The 19,040-nt window shown below is 47.5% G+C and overlaps 1 protein-coding gene and 1 long non-coding RNA gene across 3 annotated transcripts in view; one reads left to right on the forward strand and one right to left on the reverse strand.

The window, feature by feature from the left end:
- Nucleotides 1–7,495, reverse strand: part of PCIF1 (phosphorylated CTD interacting factor 1) — a 79,186-nt gene extending 71,691 nt beyond the window's left edge. Inside the window, exon 1 of one of the 2 annotated variants that reach the window (XM_040330222.1) lies at nt 6,971–7,495. In XM_040330222.1, the coding sequence (XP_040186156.1) occupies nt 6,971–7,436 (466 nt within the window). In that variant the 5' untranslated portion in view covers nt 7,437–7,495. Of the gene's footprint in view, nt 1–740; nt 848–6,970 lie in introns of those variants that run through there. The other variant, XM_040330223.1, reaches the window with a different exon arrangement.
- On the forward strand, nt 192–18,530 carry LOC120918570. The gene is made up of 3 exons (XR_005744419.1): nt 192–370; nt 12,649–12,775; nt 18,494–18,530. It is a non-coding gene; the product is annotated as an uncharacterized LOC120918570 (long non-coding RNA).
- Nucleotides 18,531–19,040: the final 510 nt, after the last annotated feature.

A 19,040-nucleotide genomic window follows, 5' to 3' on the forward strand; every position in this document is an offset into this window, starting at 1 on the left:
CAGGGATGGAGGTGTGTGGAGAGTAATTCATAGTAAGAGGAAGAGATAGAGGTGTGTGGAGAGTATTTCATAGTGATGGGGTAGGACAGGACGGTGACTGAGATGTGTGAGAGAATTTGTAATTAGGCGGGCTCCATGACGGCTCGGGCACATATTAATAATAATAAATGGGGCTCCAGCCATACAGGCACAGACCACTCCTCCATGCACACAATGCTGCGTATATTGACAAACGCGGTGGCCACCGCCACCAGCAGCATCTCAGTGATCGCCTCACAGCGCCCCGTCTTCCCGCCTAAACCGTGAGGTGAACACAGAAATGTAAACAGGCGGCCATGGCACTCTATAGGTGCCCGACTGAGTCTATGGTGTAAGTAAGCGCACCCCCATCGCTCCACAAAACCAAAGCACGGACAGCCATGGCCGCCTATGAAGCCGCATACGCCGCCCCAAGCTACACATATTTTGTTGATTCGTCTTTTATTGTAATCGGGATTATTCTCCGCTTCCCTCACATTTTGGCGCGCTCAGGCAGCCAGCCGCCTTTTTCTTATCGTGCTCGCGTTCCAAGATGGCGCTGAGGGCTGCGCTGGCGGCTCGGAGGGGGGAGGGAGCTTTGCGGTGATTTTTCGGGGTGTAGGGGGCGCGCTGGCCGCTCGGGCCGGGCTCTGCGGGTGCTCGGGGGTTTGCGGCGCCGGACGGTGCTGGTGTCAGAGCGTGGGACGCCCCGGGAGCCTCACCTGGGGGCCGAGGCAATCTCCGTCACTGACTCCTGTCCGTTCGCTGCTATCCCGCCTCCGCCTCTCCCTCCCCGCCGGGGCCGCCATCTTGTATTCCAGCCCCGGCCCTCCTTAGTGCGCATGCTTGGCCAGGAGAGGTGCATGGGGGACTCGTGCCGCCATCTTTGTTGTGGCAGAGGCGAGCTTACTGAGAGAAGGACAGTGGAGTTCATGCGTGACTCCAGACAGAGCAAGAGGATTCCATTGAGAGACCATGTCAGGGTTCGAAGTGGATGAGAAAAGCGAGACGTCTTTCTTTTATTTGGGGGGGAAAGTGAGGGGTTAAACCCCTATGACATGCTTAACCACTTGCTCACTGGTCACTTAAACCCCCCATATCTGCCCAGACCAATTTTCAGAGCTGTCGCTTTGAATGACAATTGTGCGGTCATACTACACTGTACCCAAATTACATTTTTGTCACACAAATGAAACTTTTTGGTGGTATTTGACCACCAGGCACGTTAACCCCCTTAACCACTTAAGCCCCGGACCATTTTGCAGCTAAATGTCCAGGTTTTGCGATTCGGCACTGCGTCGCTTTAACAGACAATTGCGCAGTCGTGCAACGTGGCTCCCAAACAAAATTGGCGTCCTTTTTTCCCCACAAATAGAGCTTTCTTTTGGTGGTATTTGATCACCTCTGCGGTTTTTATTTTTTGCGCTATAAACAAAAATAGAGCGACAATTTTGAAAAAAATGCAATATTTTTTTACTTTTTGCTATAATAAATATCCCCCAAAAACATATATAACTTTTTTTTTCCTCAGTTTAGGCCGATACGTATTCTTCTACCTATTTTTGGTAAAAAAAAAAAAAAATCGCAATAAGCGTTTATCGATTGGTTTGCGCAAAACTTATAGCGTTTACAAAATAGGGGATAGTTTTATTGCATTTTTATAAATTTTTTTTTTTTACTACTATTGGTGGCGATCAGCGATTTTTTTTTTCGTGACTGCGACATTATGGTGGACAATTTTGACACATTTTTGGGACCATTGTCATTTTCACAGCAAAAAATGCATTTAAATTGCATTCTTTATTGTGAAAATGACAGTTGCAGTTTGGGAGTTAACCACAGGTGGCGCTGTAGGAGTTAGTGTACACTCAGTGTGTGTTTACAACTGTAGGGGGGTGTGGCTGTAGGACTGATGTCATTGATCGAGTCTCCCTATAAAAGGGATCACTCGATCGATACGCCGCCACGGGGAAGCCGTGTTTACATACGGCTCTCCCCGTTCTTCAGCTCCGGGGAGCGATCGCGACGGAGCGGCTATAAACGAATAGCCGCGCCGTCGTCCCGGATCGCTCCCCGAGGGAATCCGCACGCAGCGCGCGGGGGGGGGTCGCGATCGGACCCCACCCGCTAGAAGGCAGGGACGTATATATACGCCCATCTGCCTGTCCGTGCCATTTTGCGGGCGTTAAGGGGTTAATGACCAGACCAATTTTCAGCTTTCGGTGCTCTCACATTTTGAATGACAATAACTCAGTCATACAACACTGTAACCAAATTAAATTTTTGTACTTTTTTTCCCACAAATAGAGCTTTCTTTTGGTGGTATTTGATCACCTCTACGGTTTTATTTTTTTTCGCTATAAATGAAAAAAAGAACGAACATTTTGTAAAAAAATGAATTTTTCTTCATAAATTTGGCCTAAAATTTATACTGCTACATATCTTTGGTAAAAAAAAAAAAAAATGTGGTTATTTAGTCTGGGTGAAAGATATAAGGTCTACAAGCTATGGTACCAATTACTGAAAATTGATCAATTTGATCACACCTGAAGTACTGACAGCCTCTCTCATTTCTTGAGACCCTAACATGCCAGAAAAGTACAAATACCCCCCAAATGACCCCTTTTTGGAAAGAAGACATTCCAAGGTATTTAGAAAGAGGCATTGTGAGCTTTTTGAAGTTGTCATTTTTTTTCCACAATTCTTTGCAAAATCAAGATTTTTTTTTTTCACAAAAGTTTCATATTAGCAGGTTATTTCTCACACACAGCGTATGCATACCACAAATTACACCCCAAAACACATTCTGCTATTCCTCCCGAGTATGGCGATACCACATGTGTGAGACTTTTACACAGCGTGGCCACATACAGAGGCCCAACATTCAGGGAGCACCATCAGGCGTTCTGGAGCACCCAGACCAATTCTGACATTCCTCTCCTACATGGAAAAATCATAATTTATTTGCTAGAAAATTACATAGAACCCCAAAACATTATATATGCTTTTTTTAGCAAAGACCCTAGAGAATACAATGGCGGTTGTTGCAACTTTTTATCTTGCACTGTATTTTCAATTTTTTTGGAAATAACGGTTTTGTGCTTAAAAAAAAATATTTTTTTTTTTAAAGTTAGCCCAATGTTTTTGCATAATATGAAAGATGAAGTTACGCCGAGTCAATAGATACCCAACATGTCACCCTTCAAAACTGCACACGCTTGTGGAATGGCGCCAAACTTCGCTACTTAAAAATCCCCATAGGTGACGCTTTAAATATTTTCACTGGTTACATCTTTTTAGTTGGAGAAGAGGTCTAGGGCCAAAATTATTGCTCTCGCTCTAACGTTCGCAGCGATACCTCACATGTGTGGTTTGAACACCGTTTTCATATGTGGGCGGGACTTACTAGTGCGGTCGCTTCTGTATACGGGAACAGGGGCGCTTTAAATTTTATTTTTATTTTTTATTGTTTATTTTACTTTATTTTAGTTTGACACGTTTTTCCCCCAAAAATAAATGTTTTGATCACTTTTATTCCTATTACAAGGAATGTAAACATCCCTTGTAATAGGAATATAGCATGACAGGTCCTCTTTACAGTGAGATATGGGGTCAATAAGACCCCACATCTCGCCTCTAGGCTGGGAAGCCTGAAAAAAAAAAAACTATCCTGATTCGATCGTAGCGGTGAGTCAGAAGAAGCACCGGAGGGAGAAGGGAGGGGAGACGTCCCCTTTCGCCTCCAGTAAGAACAATCAAGAGGTGGAACAGCCGCCATGATCATTCTTACGGTGTAGGGAATCGCCAACTGAAAAAGAGGATATCTGAATGATGCCTGTAGCTGCAGGCATCATTCAGATATCCCTGCACAAATTCAAGGACATCATATGACGGCAGGCAGGAAGTGGTTAAAACGCATTTTTTTTCCAGAGTATTTTCCGGGTATTGCAGAGTATTGGCGCGGGGGGTATTGCAGCGTATTGGCGCGGGGGGGTATTGCAGAGTATTGGCGCGGGGGGGTATTGCAGAGTATTGGCGCGGGGGGGTATTGCAGAGTATTGGCGCGGGGGGGTATTGCAGAGTATTGGCGCGGGGGGGTATTGCAGAGTATTGGCGCTGGGGGGGTATTGCAGAGTATTGGCACGGAGGGGGGTATTGCAGAGTATTGGCGCGGGGGGGGGGGTATTGCAGAGTATTGGCGCGGGGGGGTATTGCAGAGTATTGGCGCGGGGGGGTATTATACAGTATTTCAGGGGGTATTGCAGGGATGGATCTGTGACTGCAATAGTCACAGATCCAGCCACAGCGCTGCTGACACCCGCGCTCCCCCCTCTCACACTGTACCGATCGGTACAGAGGGAGGAACCAGCGTCATTTGATTACATTTGATCGCTCTGTCATTGGACGGAGCGATCACGTAGTAAACGGCCGCTATCAGCGGCATACTACCGCAATCCGTGATGCGCCGGGTCCTCTGGACCCGGCGGTCACGGACACTCCCGTGTGCGCGCTCCAAGGGGAGTTAAGGAACCGCCTTGTAACCGTATTTCGGCTATGAGGCGGTGATTAAGTGGTTAATAAAGTCCTGTTTGTAGCCTTTTGCCAATGAAGTCTGCCTGCTTGAGGAATACGTCGGTCTTAGTACAATTTCTTCTTAAAGCAGAGTTCCGGCCACAATTTCACTTTTTAAATATAAATACCCCTGTAATACACAAGCTTAATGTATTCTAGTAAAGTTAGTCTGTAAACTAAGGTCCGTTTTGTTAGGTTGTTACAGCATTTAGACACTTTATAAAATAGAAATTGACTGGGGCCATCTTAAGTGTGTGCATCAATAAGCCAGACTGTATGACTTCCTGGATTTCAGCCTTGCAGATCTCGCACATGCTCAGTGCTGCACAAGCAGTGTCAGATCAGGTTTCAGCACCTGTGCTGTCCAAGTCACATGATTCTTTGAGACTGGGGAGTGCACAGACTCCTGGAAAGTTACACCCACTACATTCCCAGGAGTCTGTGCGGTGTAGGTTAGGAAGCATTAAGCACCTAGGTGCAGGAAGAGGGAAGATTAACTATTCTGCCTAGCAACAACAACACTTTGAAGGCATCTAAAAAAAAAAAAAACATTTCGTAAAGGACTAATGACATTTTTTTAAAACTACTGATGTAATGTTATATTTATGGGTGGAACTCCACTTTAACCTCAGAAGTTGTCCTTTTGGTATATTGTCCAACCAAGGGGTATGATGACAGCTATCCAAAGTTAGATAGCTATTTCTATCGACTGTTTTGAAATGTGTCTGTGTTACCAGAGTTCCTCCTTCTCTGATAATCTCTAAGTCGAGAAAATTAATTTTTTCATTGCTTATCTCCCATGTCAATTTAATGTTTTTATCATTAGTGTTTAGATAAAAACCAAAGTCAATAAGACTCTCCCTATCCCCCGCCCAGATAATTAAAATATCATCTATAAAACGTTTGTATAAAAGCAATTGTGGTGGTTTTCTGTTGTACAGTACATCATCTTCCCATTCTGCCATATATAAATTGGCCACACTTGGCGCCCATTGCTATGCCACAGATTTGTTTGTAATAAATATCTTCATACCAAAAGTAATTATGGTCTAAGCTATATTCCAGGCAATTAGCAATGAACTTTTTTTGTGCCGTTTTTAGGTCACTCAGACCATTCAATGCCCAGTTTTGCTTGTATGGCTTCTTTGTGATTAATAATTGTGTATAGTGATGAAACATCAGCTGTAGCCAAATACAACGTGCGGTCATCCAAATTTATGGCATCCAATAATTGTATCAAATGCTTAGTATCCCTAAAATATGATTCAGTTTTTTTCACTAGTGGTTGAAGGAACCAGTCAATATACTCTCCTATTCTCGCCCCTACAGAATTGATTCCGTTTACAATAGGCCTTCCCAGTGGATCTTCTTTAGATTTATGGATTTTCGGGAGAGTATATATATGACAGGAATGTGAGGGGGAAGGACCTTCCTGGTTCAGAGGACTCTCTTCTGCCTCCACTACAGGGACTAAGGCCCCATACACACGAGAGGATCCATCCGCTGGAATTGATCCGCGGACCGGCTCCAGCGGATAGATCCCCTGGTGTGTACGATCCAGCGGATCTGTTTCCGCGGATTTTTATCCCCTGGGATGGATTTCCAGCAGATAAAAATTTGAAGACATGCTTTCAAATCTATCCGCTTGAATCCATCCCAACGGATTGATCCGCTGGTCTGTACAGACTCACCGGATCAATCCGTCCGAATCAATGCGCCGTAATGATTCGAAGCATGCATGGAATTCCTTATATGACCACGTCGCCACGTCATCGCGATGGGATTTCGTTGCGGATTTCGATCCGATGGTGAGTACACTCCATCGGATCAAAATCCTCGAGAGGATTTATCCGCGGAAACGGTCCGGTGGACCGTATCCGCGGATAAATCCTCTCGTGTGTACGGGGCCTTACAGTGAGGATTGTGAGGTAGAGGTCTGTCTCACAGATGGTTTCGTGAGTGAAGACTTAAAGGACTGAATAGTAGCATCCAATTCTTTTTTAACAGATGCGATTATGTCGCTGCAAGTGGCAGACGTTTCCTCCTTCACTAATGAGTCAATACATGTCTGACATAAAGCTTTTTTCCAGCCTTCAGATAGTTTACACTTGCATGAAGGACATTTTTCTTTTTATTCCAAGGATCAGAGCTCTTGGCCTGCCACGATAAGGAAAAAAAAAGACAAACCATCCATTTGAGTCAGCCTGAAAACCAATCAAGATGCTCACCACAGGTGCACAGTGAGAGATCCACTACACTCATGTGCCCAAACAGGCCCCCGCCACCAGGGGGGAAAAACATTCACACCCCCATTAAGGGAGAAGAGAGCTAGAGAGAGACCCCATAGTAAATGAGGGTAGAACCTCAGTCTACCCCTTACCTGGGCCTTGCTGGTGCCAGTGCCTGTTCCACTCGCTGCGGATCCTGCGTCCATGTTGAGGCAGAAGGGTGATGCTGGTGGGCAAACTGTCGGTTCCGGACTCTACTAGCGCCACTGCACTGGACCAGAACCAGCCAACAAGGCTCCAGACCTGTTCCTCCCTCAGCGCTTCCTGGTGGAAATGACGTCCATGCCCTGCGCCCGCTCGTAGGATGCCGCCCCTTCCGGTTACCTCACTTCCGGGGGAAGCAGCCTGACTGACCTTCCCAAGATGGCAGCGGCGTTCAGCTGCCCGGACAGGAAAAAAGATGTCCGCGCCTTCTACCTTGCCAAGGAGCAGTCCCTGGCTCACTGAGCACCGATGAGGGAGAAGGAGCCCATGGACAAGGCTCTCTCTATCCAGTGAATGGGAAGAACAGACTCTCTGAGGCAAGAAAAAAACAGGTGGAGTAGGGAGATAAGACATCTCAGGTAGTACCTAGAGAGCTCCTAACCCCCACATGTGTTCCCGCCGGAGGAAACACAAGGACTGATGATAAGTGGAAGGAGCCTCCCTTTTAAGTAGTTTGGTGGAGGTGTGTTTCCTGTCAAGTGGGTGGAGCCACATTCTCAAGGTGCTGTCCTGAAAGACGATAAGGGAAAAATTAATTTAAAAAAATGTTTGGATATTTATTATAGCAAAAAGTAAAAGATATTGTTTTTTTTTTAAATCGTCTCTTCTTTTGTTTATAGCGCAAAAAATAAAAACCGCAGAGGTGATCAAATACCACCAAAAGAAAGCTCTGTTTGTGGTAAAAAAAAACGTCAATTTTGTTTGGGTACAGCGTCGCACGACTGCACAATTGTCCGTTAAAGCGACGCAGTGTCGTATCGCAAAAAATGGCCTGGTCATTGAGCAGTCAAATATTTTGGGGCTGAAGTGGTTAAATCAGCCTGTTTACCTTACAATGTGTTATGACATGTTGCCAATTACATAATTTTGACTAAAGATCCCACTCAAGATTATCTGAGCCACCTAAAGTGCTACTAAATCCACAACCGTAAAATCAGTCTGTATATGCAGTAAAACATTCTTGTTATACTCATTGTTGAACCTAAGGGGCCGCTGTGTCCTCGCCTCTCTTTCTCCTTCAGCCGCAGGATCAACTGTGTAAAAGAAATATGTGGGAGGAATGGAGGAGGCAGCCACACCCCCAGCTCCGCCCACCAACCCTGGCTGAAGGAGATATTGAAGATCCCTGAGGGTTAGCTTTACTGTCTGGTAGTGATGGGAAGTTTGGATCTTTAAAGTAAATCAGTTCATTTCAAACTACTCACTGATATGAACCGATTCAATGAATCAATTCTTTGGTTCACTTGCTGAGTCTGCTGACAAGCAAGTGAACCAAAGCTCTGACTCAACCTTATTAACCACTTACCCCCTGGACCATATTGCTGCCCAAAGACCAGAGTACTTTTTGCGATTCGGGACTGCGTCGCTTTAACAGACAATTGCGCGGTCGTGCGAAGTGGCTCCCAAACAAAATTGGCGTCCTTTTTTTCCCACAAATAGAGCTTTCTTTTGGTGGTATTTGATCACCTCTGCGGTTTTTAGTTTTTGCGCTATAAACAAAAATAGAGCGACAATTTTGAAAAAAATGAATATTTTTTACATTTTGCTATAATAAATATCCCCCAAAAATATGGGGGGGCGGGGAAGGGGTTAAGTATGTCCCTGGGTGTGTTCTTACTGTGGGGGGGGGGGGGTGGCCTCACTAGGGGAAACACTGATCCTCTGTTCATACATTGTATGAACCGAAGATCAGCATTTCCCCTGCTGACAGGACCGGGAGCTGTGTGTTTACACACACAGCTCCCGGTCCCCGCTCTGTACCGAGCGATCGCGTGTGCCCGGCGGCGATCGCGCCCGCTGGGCACACGCACTGGAGTCGGGGGCGCGCGCCCCTACTGGCGGCTGGGAGAGAGGACGTCATACTACGTGCTCTCGCCCAGCCGAGCCAACTTGTCGACGTATAACGGCGGTGGGCGGTCGGCAAGTGGTTAAATGATTAGAATCAGAAGGTTGACAGGTCCTGGGGATGTCTACTTGGCTTTAGTTTCATGGCTCAGAGCACAAGCCTATTGTTGTGTCAGGCTGTCACTCCACAATGTCATATTAGCCAGCGTCATCAATTTTAGTGACACAAAAACAGCTGTGTTAGCCTAGGTTTCCACTATTGCAGCCAGAAAGTTGCATGATTTTGGGGCAATTTTTTGCTGCAATTTTTATGCGATTTGAAGCAATGCCTGTATATTCTTGATGTCTGTGAACTTTGATTCCGCGTACACACGGTCTGTCCATCCGATGAGAACGGTCCGAAGCTGACCGATTGAAGCTGACTGATGGTCTGATGTGCCTACACACCATCAGTTAAAAAACTGATCGAGTCCAACGCGGTGACGTAAAACACAACGACGTGCTGAAAAAAAGTTCAATGCTTCCAAGCACGCGTCGACTTGATTCTGATCATGCGCGGGTTTTTAACCGATGCTTTTGCATACTAACCGTCGGTTTTGACCTATCAGTTAGGCGTCCATCGATTCAATTTTAAAGCAAGTTCTCTTTTTTTTGACCGAAGGATAAACTGACCGATGGGGCCCACACACCATCGGTTTGGACCGATGAAACGGTCCTTCAGTCCGATTCTTTAACTCGGTGTCCTGTGAACTCTTGACTCAGAACTGTTTAACCACTTAAGGGCCGAGCCCCTTTCTGAGATTTGGTGTTTACAAGTTAAAGCGGAGGTCCACACAAAGAGTGATGCATGCGCAATAGGGAGCCGGGCAGTGAAGCCGCACCGCTTCACTTACTGACTTCGTCACCGAGGATGGTGGCGGGGGCAGCCGAGAGACGAGTGATTGCTCGGCCTCGGCTGCCGACATCGAGGGCGCGCTGGACAGGTAAGTGTTAATTTTTTTAAAAGTCAGCAGCTACAGTATTTGTAGCTGCTGACTTAAAAAAAAAAAAAAATTGGGTAGACCTCCACTTTTTGGGTAGACCTCCACTTTTTTTTTGTTAGAAAATTACTTAGAACCCCTAAGCATTTTTTTTTCTAACACCCTAGAGAATAAAATGGCAGTCGTTGCAATACTTTTGGTGACATCGTATTTGCGCAGCGGTCTTACAAGCGCACTTTTTTTGGAAAAAAATACACCTTTTTGAATTACAAAAAGAAGACAACAGTAAAGTTAGCCCAATTTTTTTTTATATTGTGAAAGATAATGTTATGCTGAATAAATTGATACCCAACATGTCACTCTTCAAAATTGCTCCCGCTCGTGGAATGGCGACAAACCTATACCCCTAAAAATTTCCATAGACAACGTTTAAAAAAAAAAAAATTATACAGGTTGCATGTTTTGAGAGGAGGTCTAGGGCTAGAATTATTGCTCTCGCTCTAACGATCGCAGAAATACTTCACATGTGTGATTTGAACACCGTTTTCATATGCGGGTGCTACTCACGTATGCGTAAACATCCCTTGTAATAGAAAAAAAGCATGACAGGACATCTTAACCACTACCCGGCGGCCGTACGACTTTTTACAGCCGCGGGGTGGTTCTAAATCTCTAACTGGCCGTGTTTATACGGCCTGTGCGCGCAGTCAGCGGCGCGGGCGCACGTCTGGCGGCGGCACGCGCTTGCTCGCCGCATCGCTGAGATGCCGATGCGAGTGCCTGGCGCCCGTGATGTCCGCCAAGCACTCGGGATCGGCGGCTACAGGGACAAGACATGGAGCTCTGTGTGTAAACACAGAGCTCCACGTCCTGTCAGGGGAGAGAGGAGACCGATCTGTGTCCCTTGTACATAGGGACACAGATCAGTCACCCCCCTTCCCCCACAGTTAGAACACAATTCAGGGTACACATTTAACCCCTTCCTCACCCCCTAGTGTTAACCCCTTCAATGCCAGTCACATTTATACAGTAATTAGTGCATATTTATAGCACCGATCGCTGTATAAATGTGAATGGCGCCAAAAATGTGTCCGCCATAATGTCGCAGTCACAAAAAAAATGCTGATCGCCGCCATTAGTAAAAAAAAAAAATACAAAATAATAATAATTCTGTCACCTATTTTGTAAGCGCAATAACTTTTGCGCAAACCAGACGCTTCTTGCGATTTTTTTTTTTTTTACCAAAAATATGTAGAAGAATACGTATCGCCTAGACTGAGAAAAAAAATGTTTTTTAAAAAAAATTGGGCTATTTATTACAGCAACAAGTAAAAAATATTGTTTTTTTTTTCAAAATTGTCGCTCTATTTTTGTTTATAGCGCAAAAAATAAAAACCGCAGAGACGATCAAATAATACCAAATGAAAGCTCTATTTGTGGGGAAAAAAGGACGTCAATTTTGTTTGGGAGCCACGTCGCACGTGCGCGCAATTGTCAGTTAAAATGACGCAGTGCCACAAGCTGAAATTTCACCTGGTCAGGAAGGGGTATATGTGCCCAGTAAGGAAGTGGTTAAATATGAGATCTGGGGTCAAAAAGACCTCAGATCTCATATTTACACCAAAATGCAATAAAAATGTTTTATGTAATTTGAAAAAAAAAAATTCAATAAATAAAAAAAGCTCTTTAAGAGCATTGGGCGGAAGTGACGTTTTGACATTGCTTCCACCCTGCAATGATATGGAGACGGATGTGGGCCATCTTCCCCTCACTCGTCTCCATACCAAGCCAGCAAGAGGCCGCGATCGCTACCGCTGGCTCCGGTAAGCGACGGAGGGGGGCCCTCTCCTGATGCTGATAAAAGTGATCTTGTGGCGAATCCGTTGCGAATCGTTCATGAACTGGACATCACTACTGTCTGGGGAGTGTTATAGGCAGCCTCCCTCGAATCACACCGCTGCAGCTCTGCAAGTGCACGCAGTATAGTACACGGTGTAGCGGCGGCCCCAGTGTCACCCCTCTAGCGGGTGTCACCCATTTTGGGCTTCGCCGCCCCCCCATAGCGACGCCACGCCACTGGTGAGAGATGGTCAACTGTCTGCTCCTCGCCACACCGCCGACATTCCTCACGCTGTAACGGTGGAAGAGCGGTGATGCTAGGCGGGCGGAGAGAGATGATGTCATCTCTGCCCGCCCGCTTCTCTCATCTGCCCACCCGCCTGCCTCTCTGATCCACTGGGCTCTCTTACCCACCCACCTGCCTTGCATTGTGATGCCACCTGCCGTGGCCCGGCTGCAGAGATGCTATGGCCCAGGGGTTGGAGACCCTGCTGTAACCCTTTTTATTAATAACTTATTTAAAAGATCACATTTCAGTTACAATTCATGCAGTTCTATTGGGCACAGTGCAATGTGGTGCATTGCGTCGCACCACGTTGCGTTAAAAATAAAAAAGAGACTGTATATCATACTTTTTTCTTGCACATTGGTGTTAACTGCCATGATAGGGAACACAGCTTTGTACTTCATCTATGCATTGGGCAAGGCTGCCCAGCCCAATCCAATGCATGTGGTGTGAACCAGCCCCAAGACTTGTTACAAACTTGTAATGTTGCAGTCTGAACACTGGGGGAGACAGAGCATATAGTTTAACATTGTGTATCTATAACAATTGACAGGTTCCTTTTTAATTGTTAGTAATACTGTTTTCACCATTTGTTCATCCTTTTTTTATTATTTAGTGCTGCTGATCTATTCCGGATTCTTTGCAGACACTTCCTATTTACTCTAAAAGGGGGACATTCTGAACTAGTATTGGCAGCAATAAACCATGCAAGAGACAGGGACACCCCGGAACAGTCCAAACAGGTTTGTCTTTCACTTCCATTCAGCAAGGCACCAAACAAACACAGCAGTGTGCATGACAGCAGAGACCTTGATGCCACTTTAAGGCCCCATGCACACGAGAAGCAAATGCAAACTCATCTAAACACAAGTTTTCAAACGCAAAAACCGGCGTTTAAAACGCCCGTTTTTGCCGCGAATTTCGCGGCGTTTTACCGCGATTTACCGCGTTTTACCGCGTTTGCGTTTATAAGCATTTGGTTAAGAAACATCATAAGACCCTCCCTAAGCTCAAAAAACAATATTATTTAACCATTTCAGCTATTTTGTGAGACCAGAGCAGCTGAGAGAGCAGCAGTGTACGTGTATTTAGCGTGTCACTTGCCACGTCACCTGGCCACATCACCTGCCACAAGTTGTGGATTGTCCACTGGCCACGTCACCTGCCACATCAACTGGCCACGTCACCTGCCAAGTTGTGAATTGTCCACTTGCCACATCACCTGGCCACGCCACCTGCCACAAGTTGTGGATTGTCCACTGGCCACGTCACCTGCCACGTCACCTGGCCACGTCACCTGCCACAAGTTGTGGATTGTCCACTGGCCACGCCACCTGCCACGTCACCTGCCATGTCACCTGGCCACGTCACCTGCCACAAGTTGTGGATTGTCCACTTGCCATGTCACCTGGCCACGTCACCTGGCCACATCACCTGCCACGTCACCTGGCCACGTCACCTAGCCACGTCACCTGCCACAAGTTGTGGATTGTCCACTGGCCACGTCACCTGCCACATCAACTGGCCACGTCACCTGCCAAGTTGTGAATTGTCCACTTGCCACGTCACCTGGCCACGCCACCTGCCACAAGCTGTGGATTGTCCACTGGCCATGTCACCTGGCAATGTCACCTGCCACGTCACCTGCCACAAGTTGTGGATTGTCCACTGGCCACGTCACCTGCCACAAGTTGTGGATTGTCCACTGGCCACGTCACCTGCCACAAGTTGTGGATTGGCCACGTCACCTGCCATGTCACCTGGCCACGTCACCTGCCACAAGTTGTGGATTGTCCACTGGCCACGTCACCTGCCATGTCACCTGGCCACATCACCTGCCACGTCACCTGCCACAAGTTGTGGATTGTCCACTGGCCACGTCACCTGGCCACGTCACCTGCCACATCACCTGGCCACGTCACCTGCCTCAAGTTGTGTATTGTCCACTTGCCACGTCATCTGCCATGTCACCTGGCCACCCCACCTGCCACAAGTTGTGGATTGTCCACTGGCCACGTCACCTGGCCACGTCACCTGCCGCAAGTTGTGGATTGTCCACTTGCCATGTCACCTGGCCACGTCACCTGCCACATCACCTGGCCACGTCACCTGCCACAAGTTGTGGATTGTCCACTGGCCACGTCACCTGCCACGTCAACTGGCCACGTCACCTGCCACAAGTTGTGGATTGTCCACTGGCCACGTCACCTGGCCACGTCACCTGCCACAAGTTGTGGATTGTCCACTGGCCACGTCACCTGGCCACATCACCTGCCATGTCACCTGGCCACGTCACCTGCCACGTCACCTGGCCACGTCACCTGCCACAAGTTGTGGATTGTCCACTGGCCACGTCACCTGCCATGTCACCTGGCCACATCACCTGCCACGTCACCTGCCACAAGTTGTGGATTGTCCACTGGCCACGCCACCTGCCACGTCAACTGGCCACGTCACCTGCCACAAGTTGTGGATTGTCCACTGGCCACGTCACCTGCCAAATCAACTGGCCACGTCACCTGCCAAGTTGTGAATTGTCCACTTGCCACGTCACCTGGCCACGCCACCTGCCACAAGTTGTGGATTGTCCACTGGCCACGCCACCTGCCACGTCACCTGCCATGTCACCTGGCCACGTCACCTGCCACAAGTTGTGGATTGTCCACTTGCCACGTCACCTGGCCACGCCACCTGCCACAAGTTGTGGATTGTCCACCTGCCACGTCACCTGCCATGTCACCTGGCCACGTCACCTGCCACAAGTTGTGGATTGTCCACTTGCCATGTCACCTGGCCACGTCACCTGCCACGTCACCTGGCCACATCACCTGCCACGTCACCTGCCACAAGTTGTGGATTGTCCACTGGCCACGTCACCTGCCACATCAACTGGCCACGTCACCTGCCAAGTTGTGAATTGTCCACTTGCCACGTCACCTGGCCACGCCACCTGCCACAAGTTGTGGATTGTCCACTGGCCACGTCACCTGCCACATCACCTGGCCACGTCACCTACAACAAGTTGTGGATTGTCCACTTGCCACGTCACCTGCCTCAAGTTGTGTATTGTCCACTTGCCACGTCATCTGCCATGTCACCTGGCCACCCCAAGTTGTGGATTGTCCACTGGCCACGTCACCTGGCCACGTCACCTGCCGCAAGTTGTGGATTGTCCACTTGCCATGTCACCTGGCCACGTCACCTGCCACATCACCTGGCCACGTCACCTGCCACAAGTTGTGGATTGTCCACTGGCCACGTCACCTGCCACATCAACTGGCCACGTCACCTGCCACAAGTTGTGGATTGTCCACTGGCCACGTCACCTACCATGTCACCTGGCCACGTTACCTGCCACAAGTTGTGGATTGTCCACTTGCCATGTCACCTGGCTACGTCACCTGCCACGTCACCTGGCCACATCACCTGCCACGTCACCTGGCCACGTCACATACCACAAGTTGTGGGTTGTCCACTTGCCACGTCACCTGGCCATGTCACCTGCCACAAGTTGTGGATTGTCCACTGGCCACGTCACCTGCCACAAGTTGTGGATTGTCCACAATGCAATGCAAGCAATTACATTTTTTATGTTTTTTTTATGTTTTTTCATCATTTGCCATCATTTTTGAGATTTCTAATGTAAAAAAATAGGTCACCTTTAAAAACGCCTATAAACGAAATCGCGGCAAAACGCCGGTACCGCGATTTGCCGCGATTTGCCGCGATTTGCGTCTAAAACGCAAAAGCTGAAAGCTTCTGAACCCAAAATTTTGGGTTTGGAAAAACGGCCCTAAACCCAACTGCTTTGAAACGCCAAAAAACGTGATTGTGTGCATGGACACATAGGATAACATTAAATGTGTTCAGGGGCAGTTGAAAAAAATGCCCAAATGCCTCTGAACTCGAGTTTAGCAGCGTCTCGTGTGCATGGGGCCTAAAGTGATTGCATAGTCATGTTTTTTTAGCTAAAAATAACAAACATGTTATGCTTACCTGCTCTGTGAAATGATTTTGCACAGAGAAGCCTGGATCCTCCTCTTCTCAGGTTCCCCGCCGGGGCTCCTGGCCCCTTCCTCCTCTTTTGTGCCCCCACAGCAGGCAGCTTGCTATGGGGGCAACCGAGCCGAGTCACAGCTCCCTGTGTCCATTCAGACATGGAGACGTGGCCCGTCCCCATTCTCTTTTCTTATTGGCTTACTGACAGCAGTGGGAGCCAATGGCGCCACACTGCTGTCTCAGCCAATGAGGAGGGGAGTCCCTGGCAGCAGAGACACTGCTGCAAGGTTGCTGGATCTAGATGGAGTTCGGGTAAGTATTTGGGGGGGGGGGGCGCTGCTCGCATAGAATGCATTAGAAAGAAAAAAACCTGGTGGGTGGACTCAGAGTCCCCAGTCCAGTGCAATGCAGGGCTGTGAACCCTGCTCTGTTCTTGATGCAATGAGTACAATAGATCAGTGGACTGTGGGGGTGCAGACACTGCAGGGACCAGTCTAGACGCAGAGAGGAGCGGGCAAGAATCTTTTATCGTTCCTCTAGTCTAGACATGAATGACCAATTATTCCTTGCAGTGCAGGCACAGCTCCATTGCAAGAGATACTGTATATTTTAATTTGCCAGAACGTCTGTGAATCTTGTTCAAAGTTCACTGAACCTGAGCTTAGGGGCAAATCTCATTGGGGGGGGGGGGGGGGGGGGAAGTAGATAGGCAAACTACTGGCAAAAAAGGCATGGGAAGCTGTAAAAATACCATACAATGGGAAATGGTTATTTTCTTCAGGTAGCTTTAGCAGCAACACATGATTTTTTTCATCAAACAACAAACCTGCTTTGACCAGCAGGTAGAAATTGGTTAGCAGTTTGCTGTAGCTGTCCTGGCGCTGGCCAATTACTAGCAAGCTCTATTTTGGAATTAAGGGATGGCAGATATTACAGCAGTGTCATTTTAGTGCAGAAGAATTGGTCAAAATGTACTGGAGAAAGAGAGTGCAGGTGGGGGGTTTGCTATAAGAATTAAGAGACCACAGAATAAAAGTGAATCTTCTTGGAGTGAACAATTACACATTTCAATTCCTAAATCAGACTCATGGGGGGGTCATTTACGAAAGGCAAATCCACTTTGCACTACAAATGCAAACTACATTTGAAAGTGCAGTCGCTGTATATCTGAGTGGGACATGAAAGGAAAATAAAAAACAGCATTTTAGCTTGCACATGATTGGATGATAAAATCAGCAGAGCTTCCCCTCATTTCAGATCTACAGCAACTGCATTTCCAAGTGCAATTTCAAGCTTAGTTTGCACTTGTAGTGCAAAGGCGATTTTCCTTTGGTAAATAACCCCCTTTGTGTTTACATTAATTGCTATATAAAAACTATACATAAACAAAGTATCTCACAAAAGTAAGTACACCCCGCATGTTTTTGTAAATATTTTATTATATCTTTTCATGTGACAACACTGAAAAAATTACACTTTGCTACAATGTAAAGTAGTGAGTGCACAGCTTGTATAAGGCCTCTTTCACATGGTCGGACCATTCAGGTCCGCCTGTCAGTTTTTTCGGCGGACCTGAACGGCGCTCCATGCTTCTCTATGGAGCGTCGGATGTCAGCGGTGACATGTCTGCTGACATCCAATCCGATCCACTAAAATCGGACGGATGGCGGATCTGATTGGGTGAGATCTGATGAAAACGGACATCCGTTTTCGTCCGATCTCTCCATAGGAGACAGCGGCACTCGACAAGCCCCTCCCCGCTCAGTGAGCAGAGAGGGACCGGTCATCTGCCGGCTCAGCGGAGATCAACGGAGAGATCTCCCGCTGAGCTGACGCTGCACTTCCTGATGGCCACAAGACGGATTGCGGTCCCTCTACCACCTCGCCATACTAGTGGATACCTGTCGGATAACGGGAGAGTTATCCTTTACATCCAGGGCTTTTTTCAGCAGGAACGCGGGTGTAATAGGAGTCACTTTTGGGCACAGATTGAGCCAGGAGATGGGGTACACATGTTGGATTGTTTTGGCGTGGACAGTGATTTACAGTATATTCCTTAATGCCTGCAAAGAATATTCTATGACTCATTTCTATGCTTAGCCCTGACTAGTGACATGCTAATTGAGTCAGGGCCTGGAAGACATTCCATTGTCCTTGTGTAAAGGTTTTAACCCAGGTCTGCTCCCAGAACTCTAATTATGCATGCTAAATACTGTTTGTGTGATAACACTGTCTACAGCCTATTGATGCTCAGAGGTGTGAATAGGTGTCAAGCTGTATGCGGAGACGAAACGTCTGCCTGTGTGAAGGTGTTTTGTTTGTTATGCTGTTAATTAAGGAATGTTTAGTAATTAGCCTTAGTGTATTATTAGGGGGGTGGAGATCTCATTGTTGCTTTAATGCCTTGTACTGTATAAAAAGCTGAGAAGAAACCATTAAAGTATCTTTACATTTGAAACCAGAAGCACAGAGCTGTGTGTCTCGTGTCTGGGGGGAATTCTTATGGATCGGGTCCTGTTGGTTGGAGTGTCGATAAGCTGTCGTGACTGGGATGGAAGGTCGTAAACGGTGGTGACCGTTACAGCGGGGGAACACATTTCCGGTACGTCTAGAACTGAATGTATGCAATGGCAAAGGGATGTTGGGGTGTGTTGGAGGGTCTGTTGTTGCTGGGGGGATCTGTTGTTGCTGGGGGGATCTGTTGTTGCTGGGGGGTGGGTCTCATGTTGCAGGGGGGCAATTGTTGCTGAGAGGAATCTACTGTTGAGGGAGGGGCTCTAATGTTGCTGGCTGCTGGAGAATCTATTGATGCTGGCTTTTGGGAGTCTATTGTTGCTGGGGTGTCCATTGTTGCTAGATCTATTTTACTTCCTTTCTTGTTATCAAATTTCATACAAAATACTTAGCACCACAAAATGAGACTTGGTTCTGTATTCTCCAAAAGGGGTGGTACTGGGAGGCGCTCGGAGATGGGTAGGGGACAGAGTTAAAGGGTGACTCGGAAGGGAG

Source organism: Rana temporaria, chromosome 12 (genome assembly GCF_905171775.1).
Source record: "Rana temporaria chromosome 12, aRanTem1.1, whole genome shotgun sequence".
Taxonomy (NCBI): Eukaryota; Metazoa; Chordata; class Amphibia; order Anura; family Ranidae; genus Rana; species Rana temporaria.